The 21999-nt window shown below is 36.2% G+C and overlaps 1 protein-coding gene across 3 annotated transcripts in view; it reads left to right on the plus strand.

Moving 5' to 3' along the window:
* Positions 1–21999, plus strand: part of DYNC2H1 (dynein cytoplasmic 2 heavy chain 1) — a 180513-nt gene that overhangs the window by 16426 nt on the left and 142088 nt on the right. For all 3 annotated transcript variants that reach the window (XM_026843929.1, XM_026843951.1, XM_026843940.1), the window contains exons 18-36: positions 93–220; positions 1386–1501; positions 2583–2710; positions 6144–6293; positions 9226–9431; positions 10339–10494; positions 10584–10698; positions 11102–11272; positions 11444–11826; positions 12574–12706; positions 12797–12914; positions 13083–13195; positions 13285–13404; positions 16199–16349; positions 17860–18062; positions 18545–18727; positions 18953–19135; positions 19294–19517; positions 20238–20353. In XM_026843929.1, the coding sequence (XP_026699730.1) occupies positions 93–220; positions 1386–1501; positions 2583–2710; positions 6144–6293; positions 9226–9431; positions 10339–10494; positions 10584–10698; positions 11102–11272; positions 11444–11826; positions 12574–12706; positions 12797–12914; positions 13083–13195; positions 13285–13404; positions 16199–16349; positions 17860–18062; positions 18545–18727; positions 18953–19135; positions 19294–19517; positions 20238–20353 (3097 nt within the window). The remainder of the gene's footprint in view (positions 1–92; positions 221–1385; positions 1502–2582; positions 2711–6143; positions 6294–9225; positions 9432–10338; positions 10495–10583; positions 10699–11101; positions 11273–11443; positions 11827–12573; positions 12707–12796; positions 12915–13082; positions 13196–13284; positions 13405–16198; positions 16350–17859; positions 18063–18544; positions 18728–18952; positions 19136–19293; positions 19518–20237; positions 20354–21999) is intronic.

A 21999-nucleotide genomic window follows, 5' to 3' on the forward strand; every position in this document is an offset into this window, starting at 1 on the left:
CATTATTAAAGTAATTTAATATTATTGAGAAAGAGAGTTTTCTAGTCTGTAAAATATTTCTTTTCCATGAAACCAAAAATAATGTTGAAAAGGAATGGATCGTAATTGGCCAAGTAGATATGGAAACTCTGGTGAAGACACATCTTTCTAGCAAACAGGACTGGGAAAAAAACTTCAAAGCATTGAAAGTGAGAGGGAAAGAAGCAGAACGTCTTCCAAGGTATAGTGTAACTCTATTCTTTTGTTTTGTATTCTGGCAGACACTTTAAAGGTAATAGTGAAATAGAAATATTCTTTTTACATGGAGATAGAATTTCAAGTGGTTTTAAGATATTGGTGTACTTTAAAAATGTTTTGTTTTCCAGTTTTATTTTTAGACACTTTCTTTTATCTGTGCAGCCTTCTCTGCAAATTTTTAATGTCTTCCTTTGATATGATGGTAAACCCCCTCAAAATTCATGTCTGATTCTGAAATACTACAAAACACAGTGATATTTTAACAGTTCTTTTAGCTAAGTCATGTACATGTGAAGTATATATGGCAGTTAGGAACAAATTTAGTAAATGTTTATACATGAAATAGTTCCTGTGTTGAGACACTTGATTACCTCTTATAACTTTTAGTTTAAGATATGTTAGTGTGTAGGCTTTTATTCTTACATATATTCACATGGAATTTAGTGTATTGCATGGTAAACGAGTTCTCAAATGAAACTGGCTGGAATCATGTTCAGAACAAGGAAACAGAGGTGACATTTCATGCAGGAGAATGGATTGGTAGAAATTGTTGGCTAAGTGATATTCAGAGTAGTAAAGATTTTAATGAGTTCAAGGACAGTCTGGGGTGAATAGAAGAGAAATTAGCTGACATGTCTTATAGCTAGAAGCCACATGTGGCTATGAAGTGCCATGAGTTGAAAGTAATGAAAGCTGAGGAAGGATACTCAGGAAGGTATCAAATAAAGTAGCCCTTTTTCTTAGTGTTCTTTAAGGCATCTACTTATGGTCATAGTGAGATATTAGATATGGGGCTTTGAAATGACTCATGGCTTTTCTTATGCCTATTGAAGCCTGGGTTAGTAAATTCTCGTGGAAATTAGAGATTTAAAGACATGACTGTACAAATAATTAAAATATTTTTCTTTTTGAGTAAAGAAGTAGTCCTTTTGATTTCAGTGACATTGCTTATATAAAATCAAACAATTTTCTAACTGTTTGTAGGAGGAGAGCATTAGACCTTAGTCCCTGTAAAACTACATATATATGCATAATGGTTATGAATATTTCAATACTATGAATAACTATAGATGTGCATAGATCTTAGAGATATTGACATGTAAGTATACTATTGAATATCTGCTATTTTTTAATCTTTTGTTTTGAAGCACCATCAGGATAGATTGTTTAACTGTTAATTGCAACCCTGTGAAAACTGTCATTGAAGATTTCATCCAGAAGCTTTATGATGTTCTTGTCATTTCTTTGAGAAAATCTATTCAAGGTAAATAACTTTAATGAACAGTATTTTTTTTTAATTTTTCAGTACAGGCCTAACCTAAGACCCTTTGACGTCCATATGCATCTTTCCCATTCACTTGTTTTGGCCACGTCTGTTCCACATGTAAAAGAATACATATGAACATTTTTTTATTTATTTCTGTTGTCTGAAGAGAAATTTCTTTGTCATTTCGGGAGGAAAATTTCTTAGGTGTTTGAGGGTAATTGAAGGAGGTATCATGAAATGCTGTAACTGGAAAATATTATTAGATTTTTTTTTCTTCATAAATTGAAGTACTTCATGAAGAGTCTTAAATAATCTAGACTTATTCCATAGAGTTACTCATCACTTAGATTGTCAAAAGGCAGAATGTTAAACAGTGCAAAATATTTCCCTGTTTCTGGGTAGTCTATCTATGTCTGGATCCAGTAGACAAAATAGAATAGGTATAGATGATCAGAAATACTATTACTTTGTGCTTTAAATGTAACAGTCAGCACAGGAAACAGAGAACAGGGCTTGTACAGAAAGTGATTATTTCTATAGCCTGAAAGACGGATTGTTTCCTGCAAGATGTATTATTCCCTGAAACTGTACAACTCCTTTCTCAGTAGCAAAAAGGTCTTCCTTGGTAGGAAAATATTATAACTTAATTAGGGTTTGTTTGTGAATCTTTCCAATATTTAAAGCAAGGTGGTTTCAGTTAGTTTCTTAAAAAAAACCCCCAAACAAAACACAAAAACAATTTTATCATCTGGGTTTTTTTATTTACCCAAAAAAGACCTATACAGATTTTGAAAGTGTATAAATGTATATCTTACATATTCATGTTTCATTCTCAGAAGGGACTCTGATACTTAAGGACTAAATCATACACTGAATGGATTACGTTAAAAAAGCTACGTGTAAACACAAATGTGCAATTTTTGTTGAAGCAGCATATAAGATTGGGGTCTGCAATTTTTTAAGCAAATACATTGTGTACATTATCGTTTCTTATGACAATGTTGTATCACAGTACATTTGTCTATTTATTATTACAAATATTTTCTCCATGATAACTTTGTTTTCCACCTTTATATAGGTCACCTATGTGATGTTTCTTCATTTCTCACTGATGCCATGGAAACATTAGTGATTAGGCCTCAGACTGTAGAGGAGATAGCAGAAGACAATTTAAAATATTTAAATCTACATGAACAAAAAGAAGGGGTAAGATACTATTTTATCATATCCAGAACAGCTGTCAAAAAATGTAATTGCTTTCTAGTATGGAAACATATTCAATATAACTAGTTTAGAGCATTCAGTGGCAATATAGGGTCAGGGCAGTGATTCATGTAACAGAGGATTTTGTCTTCAGAAGAAGAATAAAGTGGCTAACTAAGGAAAAATATAAAATTGGGGTAGCATATTTGATGCTTTCCCACACTTCCAGCTTTCAACCAGAACCTTTTTGAATTTTATGTGGTTCTTGAGCATATAGTAACACACAGTTGACTTCTCTTCCACAACATTACCTCGTCACCTCTTGAAAGGAAATATACCTTTGACATTCAAAATACCCTCTATTAAAGTGTAGATCGATTATCCATTACACTAAGGAGGCCTCCTTTTATTTTTTTTTTTTTTTCACCTGCCATCTGTTCACATCATACCATTTGAATCTTACTTTGGAAAAGAGATGGATCAATCAATCTCTATTCTTCCTTTTCTTGACACATGATTGTATTGTTTGTTATGTTCTGTATCAGCCATCTCTTTTCTAGATTGAAGAGTTTTAGTTTACCTCATCTTTTCTAATACATAAGGCTGCTCATGACTTTGATCACCCTTGTGCCCTTTGGTAAGTCTTTTCTTGTATTGCAATATTTTTCTGTGGGACCAACAGAATTTTGCACAATTTTTAAGATATGAACAAATCATGAATTTATATGATGAAATAGCATTCATTCTCTTTTTGATTATTGTGACTCCTAACATTTGAATTACTGCTCAGATTAAACTGGTATTTTTGTATAACTGACTGTCATAGCCCCAAGATACCAATCTTCAACCGCAGTTGTTAGCTTAGAACTAAACATGTACATGTGAAATTTATTTTTTCACATATATGTCAGTTTATGGTTATCTGTATATATGTCACCAGTATCATCAGTCATTATTTTTTCTAAGTTAATTCTTCAGTTCTTCACAGGTGAACTGTTTTACTGCCTGGAATAACACAGTATTACCAGTAAATTTTATCATCTCGCAGGCTAGTCTCCTTTTCCAACTCTTTTATAGAGCAGTCCAGTGCAGGTACCTACAGAACTCCATGAGTAACCTTTTTCTATTGCAGGAACTAGCCATTTTCTCCTCTCTAGCCATTTTCTCCTCTCTCAGTTTTCAATCTTTTACTCAATTATCTCTGCAAGGACCTTTGCTCTTATGTCAGGGTTACCAGGTTTCCTTAAATGCCTGTGGTGAAGGTTTGTGTTAAAAGCTTTTTGGAAACACAGCTGGAATATATAATTTTTATTTCCTTCATCCATACCCTTACAGATGCCTTTAAAGAACTCCGATTCTAAAAAATTATGGAATTCTACAAAAAGCATATTGACTCTTCCCAATCAGACACTATTTATCCAGAAAGAGATTCAGTTCTAAATGAATGTATCAGAGTTTAGATGTGTATGTGCAGGTGTCAGCAGCATGTGTGCTGTTAATATACTCAGCAGAAGTCTGGTTCAGCTGCATAGTGCGGTTCTAGAGTTACTGAGATGCATATCCAACATCCACACAAGAGTGGCAGACATAACAAAGGAGTTATGGGAGACCTCTGCCTATCTGTAGTTACAACTGGAGGCCAAGCAAGTGGAGGCAACTGGAGGCTAGACATGTTATTTGTGAGAAACTGAATCAAGTTGCTAGTGAATGTAGTCAGTTGTAGCCTAAAGCAATCCATTTCACCCTAAAGTAGACTACCCCGTGACTGATCCTCCTGAATTGTTTTCTTAGCTCCCTGAAGAGCTCAATGCAGTTGTTCATACATAGGTGTCTACTGTTTTGGAGATGTCCTGTTGTATCCTGAGAGCTCCAGAAAAGCTGGCAGATAGGACACAAGACTTATGGAAGACTCATAACTTTTGGGGCAGTGGATGTAAGGCAAATGGGAGAGTAGGAGATCTCAAGTAATGCCAGAAACCTCTGTCATTAAATGATTGAGACCTTGCATTCAATGACTTCTTTGGTGATAACAGAGTTTTAGATGCCTACTTAACAAGCCAATGTACAGACATCTAATTTTAGATTAATCTTTTTCTTGGATACAGTTTAGTTGTTTGGCTGCTAACTCAGTCTTAACTGTGTGGATAGAAGTACATTTTGTAGCTACTCTGGGAGAATTGTTGGATGCTAAAGAGAATTCATTCTCTATAATTTACAAAATGGTATTGCTCCTTAGCATTAGTGCCCATGGTCACCTCTTAATTTTTAAAGGAAAACATACTTAACAGAACATTTTAGTAAATGTGTAAAACTGTATGTGTTTATTTCAGTTTCTCCTGACTCACATACTTTAAAAGAATTGTGGTGTTTTGTTTTGTTTTGTTTATTTCGTTGGCTCTTAATAAGCACCTCACAGCTACTTGCTCACTTCCTCACTCACTCAAACAGCCTTCTTCACCCCTGATGGGAGAGGAGAAAAGGAAGGGAAGAGTAAAAGTGAGAAACCTCAGGGATTGAGATCCAAATAATTTGATAAGTGAAGGAAAAATGGAAGAAGGAAGGAAAGGAAGGAAAGGAAGGAGGAAGGAAAGGAAGAAGGAAGGAAAGGAAGAAGGAAGGAAAGGAAGAAGGAAGGGAAGGAAGGAAAGGAAGAAGGAAGGAAAGGAAGAAGGAAGGGAAGGAAGGAAAGGAAGAAGGAAAGAAAGAAAGGAAGAAAGGAGAAAAGATTAAAAACAGAACAAGTGGACAGTTACTCACCACCTCCCATGGATAGACTGATGCCCAGCCTGTTCCAGAGCAAAAGAAGTCTAACCTACCTAAACCCCACTCTACCCCATTTTATTGCTGAGCATGACATTATATAGCATGAAGTATTTTTCTGTGTTCCTTCCCAACCTCTTGCATACCCCCAATCTATTCACGGACGGTGGGAGGCAGAATGAGAAACAAAGAAGGCCTTGATGCTGTGCAAAGACTGTTTAGCAATAGGTGGAACATTAGCGTGTTGTCAGTATTGTTTTTGTCACAGATCTAAAACATAGCACCATATGAGCTGCTATGAACAAAATTAACTCCATCCCAGCCAGTCCCAACATATTCGCATACTTATTTGCTGGATTCTGTTGCTCTGCTGCTGCACTCTGATTGAGTGGATCTCTGCAATATAAAGAGGCATTTTTCTGTTTCATAGTAAACATTCACTTTTGTGTATCTCATGTCAGAATCAAGATTTAGGATTTCTCTAAATAGGCCAAATACTATATTTTTCAGTGTTTTAACGTTACTCTATTAACAGTATTAAAAAGCCAGCTGTATATAGGCATATATATTCTGTGCATACACAGTTGATGTTTCTTATGTATTTGCTTATAGTTTTGCTAAACAGGATTTGTTGATTTTTTATTTAAATATGTATTTTTAACCTGTTTGAATTTAGATTTTTCTCCTGTTTCAAGAGGCTGAAGATAAAAACAAACTTTTGCGAACTGTGGCTGGTGCAGGTTTGGACAGTATCAGTAACCTAAAAGCTACATGGGATAAATTTGAATTAATGATGGAAAGCCACCAGCTTATGATTACAGAACAGGTAACAATGAAAGATTAATATTTTACCTAAAAATGTTAAAATTATTTTGAGTAAGTCTGGATAAATATATATTTTTAGATTAAATCCATTGTTCTCAATTGCTGCTAACGCCAAATTTACTGAGTTGAGGGAGAGCCTTTAAAGGAAGAATACTTAAACTGTTTAAACAATAACTAAATAAAACTCCCATTGAACTGATGCTGCAATGAATGTTACATTGTTGTACTTCTGTCTAAAACAACTTTCTGGTGACAGAAATGGCTTAATGAATGCAATGGTTAACTGAGGACAACAGGGTAACAGTTAAAAGATAGCATTTTTTATTACTTTTATCATGTTTTTAATACTGATACTTGTTTATTTCTTTTCATGCAACTTTACTAAACTATGCACAGTCCTGCAGTTCCGGTCCATAGGCTAACTGCTGAACTCATTTGAAATTCTTTGGAGAAACCAAAGAGAGTGGTTAGTAAAACTGCCACCTTAGACTTCCGGACGGCTAATTTTGACCTGTTCAAAAGACTGATTAACAAAATCTCTTGGGAGGCTGCCTTGAAGTAAAAGAGAGTCCAGGAAGGCTGGACATACTTCAAGAGAGAAGTCTTAAAGTCACAGGAGCAGGCTGTTCCCATGTGCCGGAAAACAAGCAGGCAGGGAAGGAGACCGGCCTGGCTAAACAGGGACCTTTGGCTGGATTTCAAGAACAAAAGGAGAATCTATTGCCTTTGGAAGAGGGGGCAGGTCTCTCATGAAGACTATAAAGATGTAGTGAAGATATTCAGGGAGAACATTAGGAGAGCCAAAGCACAGCTAGAGCTCAACTTGGCTACAGCTGTTACGGATAATAAAAAATGTTTCTATAAATTCATTAACAGCAAAAGGAGGATTAGGGAAAATCTCCCTCCTTTACTGGATGCAGAGGGAAACATGGTAACTAAGGATGAGGAAAAGGCTGAGGTGCCCAACACCTACTTTGCCTCAGTCTTTAGCAGTGGAACTGGCTGTTCCCTGGACACCCAGCCTCATGAGCTGGGAGTTGGGGAGGGGAAGCAGATTGAGGTCAGCACAGTTGAAGAGGAGATGGTCAGAGACCTGCTGCACCACTTGGGTGTACACAAGTCTGTGGGACCAGATGGGTTACACCCAAGGGTGCTGAAAGAGTTGGCAGATGTGCTTGCCAAGCTGCTTTCCATGATTTACCTGATGTCATGGCTAACTGGGGAGGTCCCATTGGACTGGAGGGTGGCAAATGTGACACCCATCTACAAGAAAGGCAGAAAGGACAATCCAGGAAACTATAGACCTGTCAGTCTGACCTCGGTGACAGGGAAGGTCATGGAGCAGGTCATCTTGGGTGCCATTAAAAGTCATATAATGGACAACCAGGTGATCAGGCCCAGTCAGCACGGGTTTATGAAAAATGGGTCCTGCCTGACAAACCTGATCTCCTTCTATGACAAAATGACCTGACTATTCGACGAGGGAAAAGCTGTCGATATTATCTACCTGGATTTTTGAAAAGCATTTGACACAGTTCCCCATAGAATTCTCATAGTAAAACTGGCTGCCCATGGCCTGGATGAGCGAATGGTCTGCTGGGTCAAGCACTGGCTGGCTGGACGGTCCCAGAGAGTGGTGGTAAATGGAGCTAAATCCAGCCGGTGGCCAGTCACAAATGGTGTTCCTCGGGGCTCAGTGTTGGGAACATTTCTGTTCAACATCTTTATTGACGATCTTGATAAGGACATAGAGTGTATCATCAGTAAGTTTGCAGATGACACCAAGTTAAGCGGGAATGTCAATCTGCATGAAGATAGTGAGGCTCTACAGAGAGACTTGGATAGATTGGATCGGTGGGCTAACATTAACAGGATGAGTTTCAACAAGGCCAAGTGCCAGGTCCTGCACTTGGGCCACAACAACCCCACGCATCACTGCAGGCTTGGGGAGGTGTGGCTGGAGAGCTGTGTGGAACAAAATGATCTGGGGGCTTTAACTGACAAGCAACTGAACATGAGCCAGCACTGTGCCCAGGTGGCCAACAGCATCCTGGCTTGTTTTAAAAACAGTGTGACCAGCAGAAGTAGGGAGGTGATAGTTCCCCTGTGCTCTGCACTGGTGAGGCCACACCTGGAGTATTGTATCCTGTTTTGGGCACCTCAATGCGAGAGAGATATCGAGGTGCTGGAGCGAGTGCACAGGAGGGCAACGAAGCTGGTGAATGGCCTGGAGAACAAATCCTATGAGGAGAGATTGAGGGAGCTGGGACTATTCAGTTTGAGGAGGAGAAGGCTGAGGGGAGACCTCATCACTCTCTACAACCACTTGAAAGGACATTGTAGAGAGGTTGGTGCTGGTCTCTTCTCACAGGTGATTAGTTAGAGAAGAAAGAGGGAACGGCTTTAAACTCCAGCAGGGGAGGTTCAGACTGGACATTAGGAAAAAATTTTTCACAGAAAGAGTGGTCAGACAGTGGAATAGGCTGCCCAGGGAGGTGGTGGAGTCACCATCCCTGGATGTGTTTAAGGGTCATTTGGATGTGATGCTGGGAGATATAGTGTAGGGGAGAACTTTGTAGAGTAGGGCTGATGGCTGGACTGGATGATCCCAAGGGTCTTTTACAACCTGAATGATTATATGACTCTACTGAAGGTATCAATGTCATACAAATATAGCTATTTTTCTATGTAGGCCAAATAAATAGGTCTGAAATACCAGCATGAAAAAAAAAATTAATGACCCCTTTTTCAAAAAAAACCCCCAGCAGAATAAAGATGAGCTATTTCTTAGGGTATTATACAAGAAGTTTTTTGAGTTTGATCAAATTGTAGTTATCAAGTTTTGATCAAGTTTTGAAGTTGATGCTTTGATTTTGATCATATTTGTAGTTACAAGCCATTGAAAGAATTTCATTCCCACTCTTGCTTTACAGATTGAAATAATGAAAGGAAATGTGATTTCACGAACTAATATATATCTTCAAGACCTGGAAAAGTTTAAAGCTCGTTGGGATCAGCTAAAGCCAAGTGATGATGTCATTGAAACAGGTGGCCAGGATGTGCTGGAGAAAAGTGCTCAGATCATAAAGGAAAAAAAAAAAGAATTTGATGAACTTGAAACCGTGAAAGAAAAGCTCATGTATGTATGTTTATTTCCCTGTATACCTTATTCATTAATGTGTGGATCTTTTGTAGCAATAGTATCTTAGAAAATGTTAACTAATTTTTATTACAACAGGTAATGTAAGGAATTTCATTTTATTTGTATTACATGTTTTTCATTAGATCTTCAGGGTCCTTTCTGTTCATTTTACATAGCATGAATTTCTCAAGCTAATTTTTTCTCGAGTTTTTCGGAATGAAAAATTCAAGTCTCTTAGGCTTTCATATAAGGGAGTCTGTACACTAAAGGCTTGATTCTGACTTCTGGAATTCTCACTAAGAGGTTTGGGATATTTGTCCGAGAAGTGGGAGTTATTACTTTAATCCTCTTGTAACTTAAGTGGGCAAGAGCTCACCCCTGCCATTTCTTGAGTAAGTGTCCTATCTGGAAGACTGTTGTGCAGAAGGAAAGGGGTTTTGCTCAAGGTGCCTATCAGTAAGCTCATTATTGCAAATCTTGAGCAGACAAAGTTTTCTATTTAAATATTTGGCTTAGCACTTAAATATGATAGTAAATAAAATTAACTTATTCTTTCTACCTAAGGGGAAGAAACAACCAATTAAAAATTACTTTCTTTCAAGTTTTGTTTTTGGGGGCACAAATTAATTCACTTTTCTCATAAATGAGAAAGAAATGAAAGTTTATGGAAAATAATTGTGAATATGTGAAAAGATTGTTGTGTAGGAGAGTTATTCCTTGTATTCCTTCATTATTAATATTCAAGAAGGAGAGTATAAGGAAATTGAAGTTAGCAGCAATGTTCTCCAGTGAAGCTAATGGCTTTTCTTAAAAAAGTATAATTATTTCCATATGATACCATCACTTAAACCATAAATGTATAGTGGAGTAATGTAATACATAATACAGTGATCTTTTTATTCAGTGAAGAATGCCGTCATTTTAAATTGGAAGAGCCTGACTTCTCATTGTCAAAAATTGTATGTCAAGATATTAAGAGCTGTGCAGAAGTCTGGGCATTGTATGAAGAGTTTCATCAAGGTTTTCAGGAAAAAGCTAAAGAAGACTGGATTACTTTTAGGTATGATTTTGTTACTTAATTTTTCATGGACGTATATATGGTTGTAGTACTGTGTTGTTATAATCCTTTTATATTTCATTTTCATTCAGGAGTAAAACATACCTATTTGAAGAATTTCTGTTTAACTGGAATGAAAAAATGAGGAAGATGGAAGAACATACTGTAATGACAGTAAAATTGCAAAAAGAAGTGGACAAATATAAAGTAAGATAGTCATTACAAGAAGGGGTATAAAACAAAAAAGGGTTTGGTATTACTGGGTAATATACTTCTTTCTGTAGCTCATTGTTCAGTTCTTTATAATAAAATCAGTTACAATTTAACAAAATATCTTCTGATACTGCTTTGAACATTTCACTTTTGAGAACCTTTTAGTTCCTCACAGTGAACAGGAGGGTCATTACAGTTTACATAAACACGCATTTAGCAATGAGTTTTCCTTGGGGCTGTACTCTTAAACTTTAAATCCAGAAACTAAAAAAAATGTACTTCAGTTTAAGAATGTAAATTTTTGTTTTGTTTGAATTTTTTGGTTTTGCTTGAATTTGTAATCAAACAGATACTTTTCATAAAGGCTAGATTAATTCACATAGCATTTTTCCTATAGCTGATAATTCCACTCCTAAAATATATAAGAGGAGAACATCTTTCTCCAGACCACTGGTTGGATCTCTTTCGTCTTCTGGGTCTTCCCCGAGGAACTACACTTGAGGGTTTGTTATTTGGAGATTTGCTGAAAGTGACAGATGCCATTATAGAAAAAGCAACAGAACTTAAGGTATGAATAATTTCTACTGTATTTTATTTTATGGTTTGTTATATGTAGTATATTTTGTTCTGTATGCATATTTTTATTACTAAAGAAATAGAATTTACATTGTATTTTTGCATGGAAAATTTATTACAAGCTCTGTAGTTTCAAATGAAATCTATTTATGCTTTTAAATAGGATTTGAATTGTCGAGCCCAAGGTGAAGTCACTATCAGAGAAGCATTACGTGAGCTTGAACTCTGGGGAGTTGGAGCTGTCTTTACATTAACAGATTATGAAGATAGCCAAGGCAAGACTATCAGGCTTATTAAAGACTGGAAGGACATAGTCAACCAAGTTGGAGATCATCGCTGTCTTCTACAGTCCCTCAAGGACTCTCCATATTACAAAGGTTTTGAAGATAAAGTGTCCATCTGGGAAAAAAAGCTGGCTGAGTTGGATGAGTATCTACAGAATTTAAACCAAATTCAAAGGAAATGGGTCTATTTGGAACCGATATTTGGTCGTGGAGCTCTGCCCAGAGAACAGGCTCGTTTTAACAGAGTTGATGAAGACTTTAGGTTAGTGTTGTGGAACGTGACTTATTTTTTGTAGTGCCTTTGACATGTGTAGGCTAGAACATTCTTCACAGAGAAAATATATGGAACAATTGGAATATGTATGGAGAATGAAGGTCAGCAACAGGAGTTCATTAGGTATAGATGTGTGACGGTGACATAGATCTGAATAAAGGTGGTAATGTAGATTTCATTTAATGGGGTACATGTGAAGCAGGGAAATGCATATCAAAGATCTTGAACAAATTGGGAAAACACAAGATCTGTCTTGTCAACAGAAGCAGAGGTTATGTAATTGTTTTTTCAAGAATCATTTCTTGTTGAAGACAATCACTTTGTTCACTAAGAAAGTACACAAATGGACTTCTGGGAGAAACAGATGTTTTGTTTATTCCAAACAAGTCAAGGAGATAAAAAGGAAGGAGATTCTAGAAATGTAGAAAGATACGTATCATTATGTGTCTTGATATGAGATAGAATGACTTCTTACAAGGAAATAAATGTCAGGAATTGAATTTTTGTGGTTTTGGGTAGAGAAATTTTAGCAAGAAACAGTTGTTATTAAATAACATTGGAGGCATTGATGTGAATTCTGAAATGTTTCATCATTAATACCGAAAACTGAAAGTTACATATCATCTATCTATATGACTTACCTGTGCTTTAGTTTTTATTTACATAATTATATATCATATTTAGATTAACATTTTAATGGTTGTTTTATGAATTATTCAATCTTTTTCTGTCAAGATCCATTATGTCAGATATCAAGAGTGACAATAGGATAACATCACTGAATGCCCGGACAGGAATAAGAAATACCTTAATTACCATACTTGACCAGCTTCAGAGATGTCAGAGATCTTTGAACGAGTTTTTGGAGGTACAGCTGACATTAATATAGTTTTCTATAAGGAAAGTCAATAAGTTTGAAGTTAGATAAACAAAACTGATTTATTTTGTTTTTATATAGGAAAAGCGCTCAGCCTTTCCAAGATTCTATTTCATTGGAGATGATGACTTATTAGAAATTTTAGGACAGTCCACAAATCCTCTGGTTATCCAGTCTCATCTTAAGAAACTTTTTGCTGGTAAAGCATTAATTTTCATTTGTGAAAAATACTTATTTAGAAATAAGGTTCTTCAAAGTTAAATAATCTGTTGCAGAGGGTTTTTTTCTCTCTTTCTGCTGTTACACACTAGGGAACTAATATTTGCATTTAACAACATATAACATCATTTCTGTTTCTGATTAACAGGCATTAATAGTGTGAGCTTTGATGAAGAATTTAAATACATAGTTGCCATGAAGTCTGTAGAAGGAGAAACTGTGCCACTTAGAAATAAAGTTCTTCTGTCAAATGATGTGGAGGTAAGAAAATTTCATCCAAGTTTAATTCAAGTGTCTTTGAGAAATTATTTTGTAATGTGACTTTTGGGTTTTTTTCATCTCTTTATCAGGTGTGGCTAAACAGTTTGGCTTTGGAGATGAAGGAGACCCTGAAAAAACTGTTAATTGACTGTGTTGATGCTGGAAAAAAATCACAAGGTTCAATTGATCCATCGATCTTTCCTTCCCAGGTAGTAGTTCATCAAGTAATACCACTGTGTAGTCTTATTTTACCAAATAAGCTATTTTCTGAAGTCTCATAATGAAGTATACATATGGATTTGGAAGAAAATAACCACAAACAAATCAATTTTATTAATTGATAGTTGTCATGGTTTAAACCTGACCAGCAGCTAAACATCACACAGACACTTGCTCACCCTCCCCTACCCCGGGGAAAGGGGGGAGGGAATTGGAGAGGTAAGGGTAAGGAAACTGATATGTTGAGAGAAACACAATTTAATAATTGAAATAAAATTAAAATAATAATTATAATAGTAATAATAGAAAATAGAAACGAGTAATGCACAGTGTGATTGCTCGCCACCCACTGATTGATGCCCAGCCCATTCCTGGCTAGTGATCCCAGAGAAGAGAGAATCCTGAAACCACAGCCCTGGAACTAAGAGTGAGCTCCGTGATCAACCCTCACCTATATACTTAGCATGAGGTTATATGATATGGAATATTCCATTGGCCAGTTGGGTTCTGTTGCTCTGGTGATGCTTCTTCCCAGCTTCTTGTATGCCTGAGCACTAGGAGGACATTGGGAGTTGAAAAGTTCTTGATTTTTTAGGAACAGCTAAAAACATCAGTACATTATCAACATTCTTCTCGTATCAAGTCCCATACTGAATCCAAACTACAGCACTATTCTAGATACTAAGAAGGGAGAAAAATTAGCTCTATCACAGCCGAAATCAGGAGAGTAGTATAGAGAAATTGTTTAAAATATGTGTTTGTAGGATTCTTTTTAAACATTTGAAGTACTGAAGTCTTTTACATGACACCTGATCTAATATCCATCTATTAAATTTTATGTAAATTTTGATCTTAGTTGTTAGTGAATATTACATGCAGGGTTGCTAAGACTTAGTAACATAAAAAAGCTGGTTTTGAATCTGATTAAAATATAGTTTCTAAAGCTTAACTGTATAAGCAGAAATAGTCATGAACATGAAATTCTTTTATACAGTTTTGACCAGTAGCACAGACAATCACATAGAATGACAGAATGGTTGTGGTGGGAAGAGACTTCTAGAGGCCATCTGGTCCAACACCCCTGCTCAAACAGGGCCACCTAGAGCTGATTCACCCAGGACCATGTCCAGATGGCTTTTCAATGTCTTTAAGAATGGAGACTCCACCACCTCCCTGGGCAACCTGTGTCACTGGTCAGTCACTCTTGGAGTAAAAAATGTTCCTAATGTTCAGACATAGCCTCCTGTGTTTCAGTCTGTGTCTCTTGCTTCTTGTGTAGCCACTGGACACCTCTGAAAAGGGCCTGACAACATTTTCTTTGCACAATCCCTTCAGGTATTGATAGAAATTGGTAAGATCTCTTCATGAGCCTTCCCTTCCCAAGGCTGAACAGTCCCAGCCCTCTCAGCCTTACCTCATGGGAGAGATGCTTCAGTCTCTTAATCATCTTTGTGGCCCTTCACTGGTCTGTGTCCAGTAAAGCACCTGTTGTCATTGGCTTCTCTATTACTTGGATGAGGAAGTTGTCATCCATGGACTCCAGGAACCTCCTGGATTGCTTATGTCCTGCTGTGTTGGCCCTCCAACAGCTATTGGGGTGGTGGATGTCCCCTGTGAGGGCCAGGGCCTGTCTGTAGAGGGCCTCATCCACTTGTTTCTCCTGGTCAGGTGGCCTAGAGTAGACACCCACTATAATGTCACCTTGAACACCCACGATAACATCACCCTGACCCGTCCTGTCTTTAATCCTAACCTATAAACTCTCGGATGGCTCCTCATCCATCCCCAGACAGAGCTCCACACACTCCAGCTGCTCTCTCTCATAAAAAGCAACTCCATCTCCTCATCATCCCTTCCTGTCCTTCCTAACGAGCCTGTATCCCTCTGCTGCAACACTGCAGTCATGGGAGTCACCCCACCACATCTCCATGAGCCTAACAAGATCATAGCCCCACAACTGCACACAGATCTCTAATTCATTATGTTTATTCTGCATACTGCATGCATTAGAGAACAGGCATTTTACGGGCACTCCAGCATGTTGAGTATCTGGAGAGGGTTTGGGATATTTCTCCATAATGGTGCCTTGTAGGCACTTCTTTGCTGACATGCAAGTGCTGGAGGTGACCCCACTTAAGTCCCATTTTGATGTTTTTTGTGAGCCCTTCCTGTCCCATCACTCCATGCCCTTTGCTCAGTGATTCTGTCTGTCACTCTCTCACAGGTCTGATGGTTACTCCCTCCCCCAGAATGTTGTCACTGTTACAAATCGTCAGATTGGCATAGTTGGTGGAATTTTTTGTTACAGATCTTTCCAGTTCCAAGTTTGACTGAACCTTCATATCTCAAGACAGGGCTTTTCCAGTGTATGTAAAGTATTTAGAATATAAATGATGTGTTATAAACTGGAATGCAAAATTAGCATATCAGTGACACAGAAAGTCAGAGGTGCTCCTGAGCCTGTTGAGATGGGCTCAGCATGCCTACAATATAGTAGTTTCCATCTGACATATTTAATGGGCAAAGGTGCTTTAAAAATTTTGCTAGCAGATGCTGTAGAACAGCTAAAGAACTTGCTGTGTTAGATTACAAGTTTTTCATAAATTTTGTCTGGTTTTAAGATGGCTATATTTGTTCTTAAGAGCATAGCAAATGTGTGGCTTTGTTTAAAAATGAGACAGTAAAATACTTTGAATTTCAGACATAATAAGCAATTACAAATTAATTGAAAAACTCTTTGTCTTCTGTATTTATAAAATGCAATTTGAACTTTTTTTTCCAAAGATTCTTTCCTTGGCAGAACAAATTCAGTTCACTGAAGATGTTGAAAGTGCTATCAAAGACTGCAGTCTGCAACAATTAGAATTAGAACTTATGGCTAAACTGGAACATTATACCAGCATTGATACTAGTATGGAAGATACTGGGAGTACAGGTATAAAAATGTTAATATATAGTTCTCCATAATGACTATGTAGTTGTATAGTATTTAACATTCTGCTTATTTAAACAGAAAATTGTATAAATCTGTCTTAGTTTGAGTTCATAAAGTTGTTACATTAAGTTACCCAGCTATTAGTGCCAAGATTAGTATGTTTAATATTTCAGAGTGAGCAATGGATTTTTATTTAGATTAAAAATGATCATGGAGCATTTATATATATGCAAACCTCTCTAATTTTTTAATAGCTTTTAATACTTTCTGGTTTATATATTGGCTGATAATTTGTCCTCACCTACTGAACTGTAGTGTTATTTTTCATGAAACGTGCCTAAAAAACAGTTGAGGTACATTATGTCATGCCATTATATTCTCTACAACTGTGTAGGTGATTCTCTTTTTCTCTCTTAGATGTCTATATCTTCATCTGAACTAAAAATTCTTGAATAACTCTGTAGCAAAGCCAATAAACTAGTTATTCTGAAGACATGATTGTTCACTATCTTATATAGTCCAAATGGGTTAGAATAATTATGCCTTTGAGTGCTTATTCCTCTCTTTTGACCAGAAGGGGGGCTTTGAATGACTACCTCAGATGTAGAATTCTAAAGTGTAGGTTAGGTGAGATGGCTCTTACCGTATATGCATAAAAAGACTCAATTTGACATGTAGCTGACAATCTTCCACCGCATTTGTATAGCTACTTACTATATTAAATTCTAGTTTAGAATTTGTGAACTGTTAACATCTGATACATTATTAGGAATAGGATTCATACCACCTACATTGAGTAGTCTGTAAGTGTGGTTCTTTATCTAAACTCCCTTTCTGTGCTATTTCTATAACCATTAGAGAAATGTCACCAGTTATAGAAGAGTGTTCATTCATCTATTGTATAATACATTTAAGTAACTTTTTACTTTGGATAATAGGTGTGATTTTGAAGTGAGTTGCCTGACTATCCCACTTACTTTGGTTTAATTCCCATCATGGAATGGTATTGGAGCACACAAACTGGATTTCTTTCAAATGAAACTAAACTAAACAATATGCTCTCAGAGTACACTTAATGCACCCAATCTGCTAATGAACATTCATTCCACATCACCTAATTAGTCTGAGTAAAATCTCCAGAGCACGTGTAGTATGGTTTTCAGATCCTCTGCAGATCAACTAACAAATTGTGCCACACATTACTGAAATGGACATAGTTGTAAATGCTCCTGAAATTAAGTACTTTCTAGAAAAGCCTCTCTCTCTGTATTTGGAGGCAGACAAAATCACTTCTAAATGACTGAAGTTACATGATGATTCACATTTCTCCCTCAGGATTTCGTTTTATGCTGTTTGCTTTAGATAATAATATTTCTGTATATAATTGAAACAAGATCTGAATAAAATCTTCTGATAATAGAAAGAAGCTCAATGAACTTGAGAATGGGTAGCATGTATCTTCCTTACTACACTGTTGTGATTTTTTCTATGTGTGTGTGGTTATTTGCAGAAGCAGGAGTCCTTGAGCTCAAGCTTAAAGCTCTGATTCTTGATATCATTCATAATATTGATGTGGTGAAGCAGCTGAATCAAGCTCAGGTTCACAATGTTGAAGACTGGGCTTGGAAGAAGCAGCTGAGATTTTATATGAAAGACAAAAAATGTTATGTTCAGATGGTAGATGCTGAACTCCAATATACATATGAATATCAGGTGTGGTATTTTTAATTTTTACCTGGTGACTTTTATATCAGTGTCAAACTGATTTCACATATGCTGTTGGTTGCGTTGCTATTTTTTCAACTTTATTGTGTCCTTAGCGTGATGTTTCATAGAAAATACTAAAAGATAGGGAAAACATTTTCATACTTATATTGATGGGGTAAATGTAAGTTTTATGGAAAGCAGCTACATTATCATATAATTGTTTCTAATATGCTTGCTACTTTTATATATCAGAGTGCAGTTTCATCTGTGTTGACCCCTTTTCTTTAATTTTAAAAAAATTTGCACAATGCTTTGACAATCTGATATAAAATTAGGAAAGCTTCATAACTGTAAACAAATTCATATACTTAATGGACAGTAATCTTGACTGTTGTGTTATATTTTCAAATTAATGACTTATGAATGTAATTAATGAAATTACATTATCAATAATTTCTGTCTACCAATCATGTGTTTTGTTTATGCAGGGTAATTCCTCAAAACTTGTTTATACACCTTTGACAGATAAGTGTTACTTAACTCTTACTCAGGCTATGAAGATGGGCCTTGGAGGAAATCCCTATGGTCCAGCTGGAACTGGAAAGACGGAGTCAGTAAAGGCCTTGGGTGGACTTCTTGGAAGACAAGTGTTAGTCTTTAATTGTGATGAGGTGAATATGGTTCTGTATAATTTAGGAAATGGATATCTGTGCCCATACTTCAATATTATATTCTAGAAATACTTTTGATAGCTTGTCAGTTTCCATTAGAAGCTTGTCAGTTTCCATTAGAAATTTGTGGATATTTCCAAAGACATATTTTTTAACAGATGGGATGACAGTCTTTCATTATTTTCTTGTTATTTGAATTTTGATAATACTCTTTTCAATTTTGAGGGCATTGATGTGAAGTCGATGGGGCGCATATTTGTCGGCTTAGTGAAGTGTGGTGCCTGGGGCTGTTTTGATGAATTCAATAGACTTGAGGAAGCTGTATTGTCTGCAGTATCCATGCAGATTCAGACAATTCAACATGCATTGAAGAAACGTAGTCCTGTATGTGAGATGCTTGGCAAAAAGGTACATCAAAACTTACTTATTTTCTTCTTATAAAAATAGTCTATAAACAAGTGGGTCAAACTTAAAAACTGATTACTGTAACTAAACATAGCCCACTGAAAACTTCTCAATACAGTTTCATATGACAATATACTATTACAATGCACTTCTAATGCTAGGTTGAAATGGATCATAATTCTGGAATTTTTATCACTCTGAATCCTGCTGGAAAAGGTTATGGAGGAAGACAAAAACTACCTGATAACCTTAAACAACTTTTCAGGCCAGTTGCTATGACTCATCCAGACAATGAACTCATTGCAGAAGTGATTCTGTATTCAGAAGGCTTTAAGGATGCTAAAATACTTGGTAGAAAATTAGTGGCTATTTTTAATCTAGCAAGGTAAGCTCTTTTATATATATATTTTTTTTTCTCTCCCCTTAGTCATTTTACCTTTCTAATTCTCTTCCCTCCTGCTTTCATTTCAGTATTGATCCTTGTGGTTATCTCACTGCCATCTTCCTTCTTCTCCATCTAGTCTATGCCAAAGCATGACTGTAGGGATACAATCTGCACATACTTTCTGTTAACTTTCTGAAATATTTTATGACTTGGATATTGCAAAAAGCTATATGTCAGAAACAAAACTAGACATAAAACTGCAGGTTTGGAGTCATCTGAAGTTTTACATTCAAAACAGCTCTTAATTCTGAATGCAAATCCCTGTAGATACTAATTAAACTTATAGAATAAAAATATTGCAATATATTGGGAGGTTCCAGTCTGAAAATATCTAGAATGCAATTATAATCTCAAGGTGGCAAAGTACTGCTCCCCTGTTACGCTCATTAAATATAAATGCTCACAAGCATTGTGTTGAATTTAGACTCTTGAAGTTGTTGAAATGAAGTGACTATTTCATTATAAGTATGCATATTAGAACAAAATTCAGAGGTTTTAATTAGTGCTGTATATTTCTGAAATGCATTTCAGATGGTGCTACAAATACTTGTCAGTTTCTGTTTTGCCCAGAACAATGTTAGGAGGATGTTCATTTGCTGTACAAAAATTTCAGGTGGTGTCACCTAACACTTATTACAATATTGCTGTTTTTAAATTTAGGGAGCTTCTGACACCACAGCAGCACTATGACTGGGGTTTACGAGCATTGAAGACTGTTTTGAGAGGCTGTGGCAGTCTTCTTCATCAGCTGAAAAAAAGTGAAGCAAAGCAAGAAAGTAAGGTTGACCATGCCAGACTTTTGATCATTTAGGGTATTGTACAGATATAATTCAGTCCAGCTTTCTTGTTCACTAGACTTTTGAGAAGCTGTGGCTTGTATCTGGAGGCAATTCACAAAAGATGAAAATATCTGTGAAAGTCCTCCTTCATTATGAGATGACAAAAGACTGTTTCATGTTCTAGATTGAGCTTTTAACTGATAAGAACATAAATATAGGATTTATTCTACGATGATTTTGAGTGATTCTCAAAGGCTTTTGTTTTCATGTGGCTTAGGACAGGAAAGTTGATTATCTGATGCTGTCATTATTCATCAGTCACCAGACCATTTTGATTGAATTTGAGGTTTGCTAAAATTGTCACATGGCATTAATTCAGACTGGTAGACAGAGACAAATATAAGGAAAGTTAGAAATTATAGAAATGTATTGGACTAGACTGCGTCACTGTATTTTTTAAAACAGATTTTATAAATGGTTGTTGTTGTTTAGATGTTAAATGAGTGGGAATTCAGAGTGTGGGATGGATGAGCATTTCACATCTTTAGGACACAACTACTGCTCTTGTTTGCTTAAACAACATATATCTGAAAAGTTTTAGAGACAGCCTTGGTTAACAAATCTTGGCATAACAAATGATCTGACAACTTTAAAGGATTTGTAATTTACTTTAGTTTGGATGTGCCAAAGAAGGATTACCAGCAATGTCTTTTAGGGCACATTTCCATCACTGTTCCTTGTTATTTACATTTTAGCTTCATTTGACATTTGCTGAAATTTAATTGATCTGGTTTAAAATATGATTTTCAATAACACTGCGAAAGACAAGATGGATAGATTTAGGTTATGATTTAAACCCAGATTTGTTTTTTTAAATTTCTATTTTTATCTTATATCTTGAGAAATTTAAGATATTTCCAACAAATGTGGTTCCCTGCTTCTCTATGTTTGCTTGTATTGTTGAGTCAAAATCCTTTGGCATGTCAGAATGTTGGCCCTGTTCTTAATTGTTGCTTAAATTTTGTATTACTTCCTTTAGTAAAGCAGTTCAACCTTTGTAAATCAAGTTTCTTAATGTCAACATTTTTCCTCTTAACTGTTGATCATGCTATTTAGAAAATTTGCCTGTAGAAGCATTTGCATTTAAGGCATTGTTCAGGATGAAAAACCTTGAACTTTTTCCAGATTCTAGAAGGGTATACTAATCCTTAAGCTCTGGAACGTTTGGGAAAAAGCCACAGGAAAAAGGGAGGTTAGGGAATGGACACTTCCTGTCAGTTGTGTTGAATTTGGGCTACAGTGGTTTGGGGCAATCATGCATTCAGAAGGAGGGCAGAAACACAGGATGATCTTCATCTCTGGTTTCTAGTCCTGCTCTCTGAAAATGTACATGTTTTATGTGAGAAAGTAATCTGATTAAAAAGCAAAAAAACCCTAGATCAGAGCCTTTGGCCTTTTTCATCATGAATTATCTATTTTTCTGGCACAGTAAAGGTTTCTTGTGACTGTTTTCTTTCTCGTCCTAAAACACTTACATGGTACTTCAGATTCAGGAGGAGTTGTAGACAGTGTTTATTTCTGGAATATTCATAGTTAATTAGGATGCACTTAAGAGATGTGACTTTAAATTGGCTCTAGCAGAG

Source organism: Athene cunicularia (assembly GCF_003259725.1).
Source record: "Athene cunicularia isolate RWA chromosome 1 unlocalized genomic scaffold, athCun1 chr1_part1, whole genome shotgun sequence".
NCBI classification, from domain to species: Eukaryota; Metazoa; Chordata; class Aves; order Strigiformes; family Strigidae; genus Athene; species Athene cunicularia.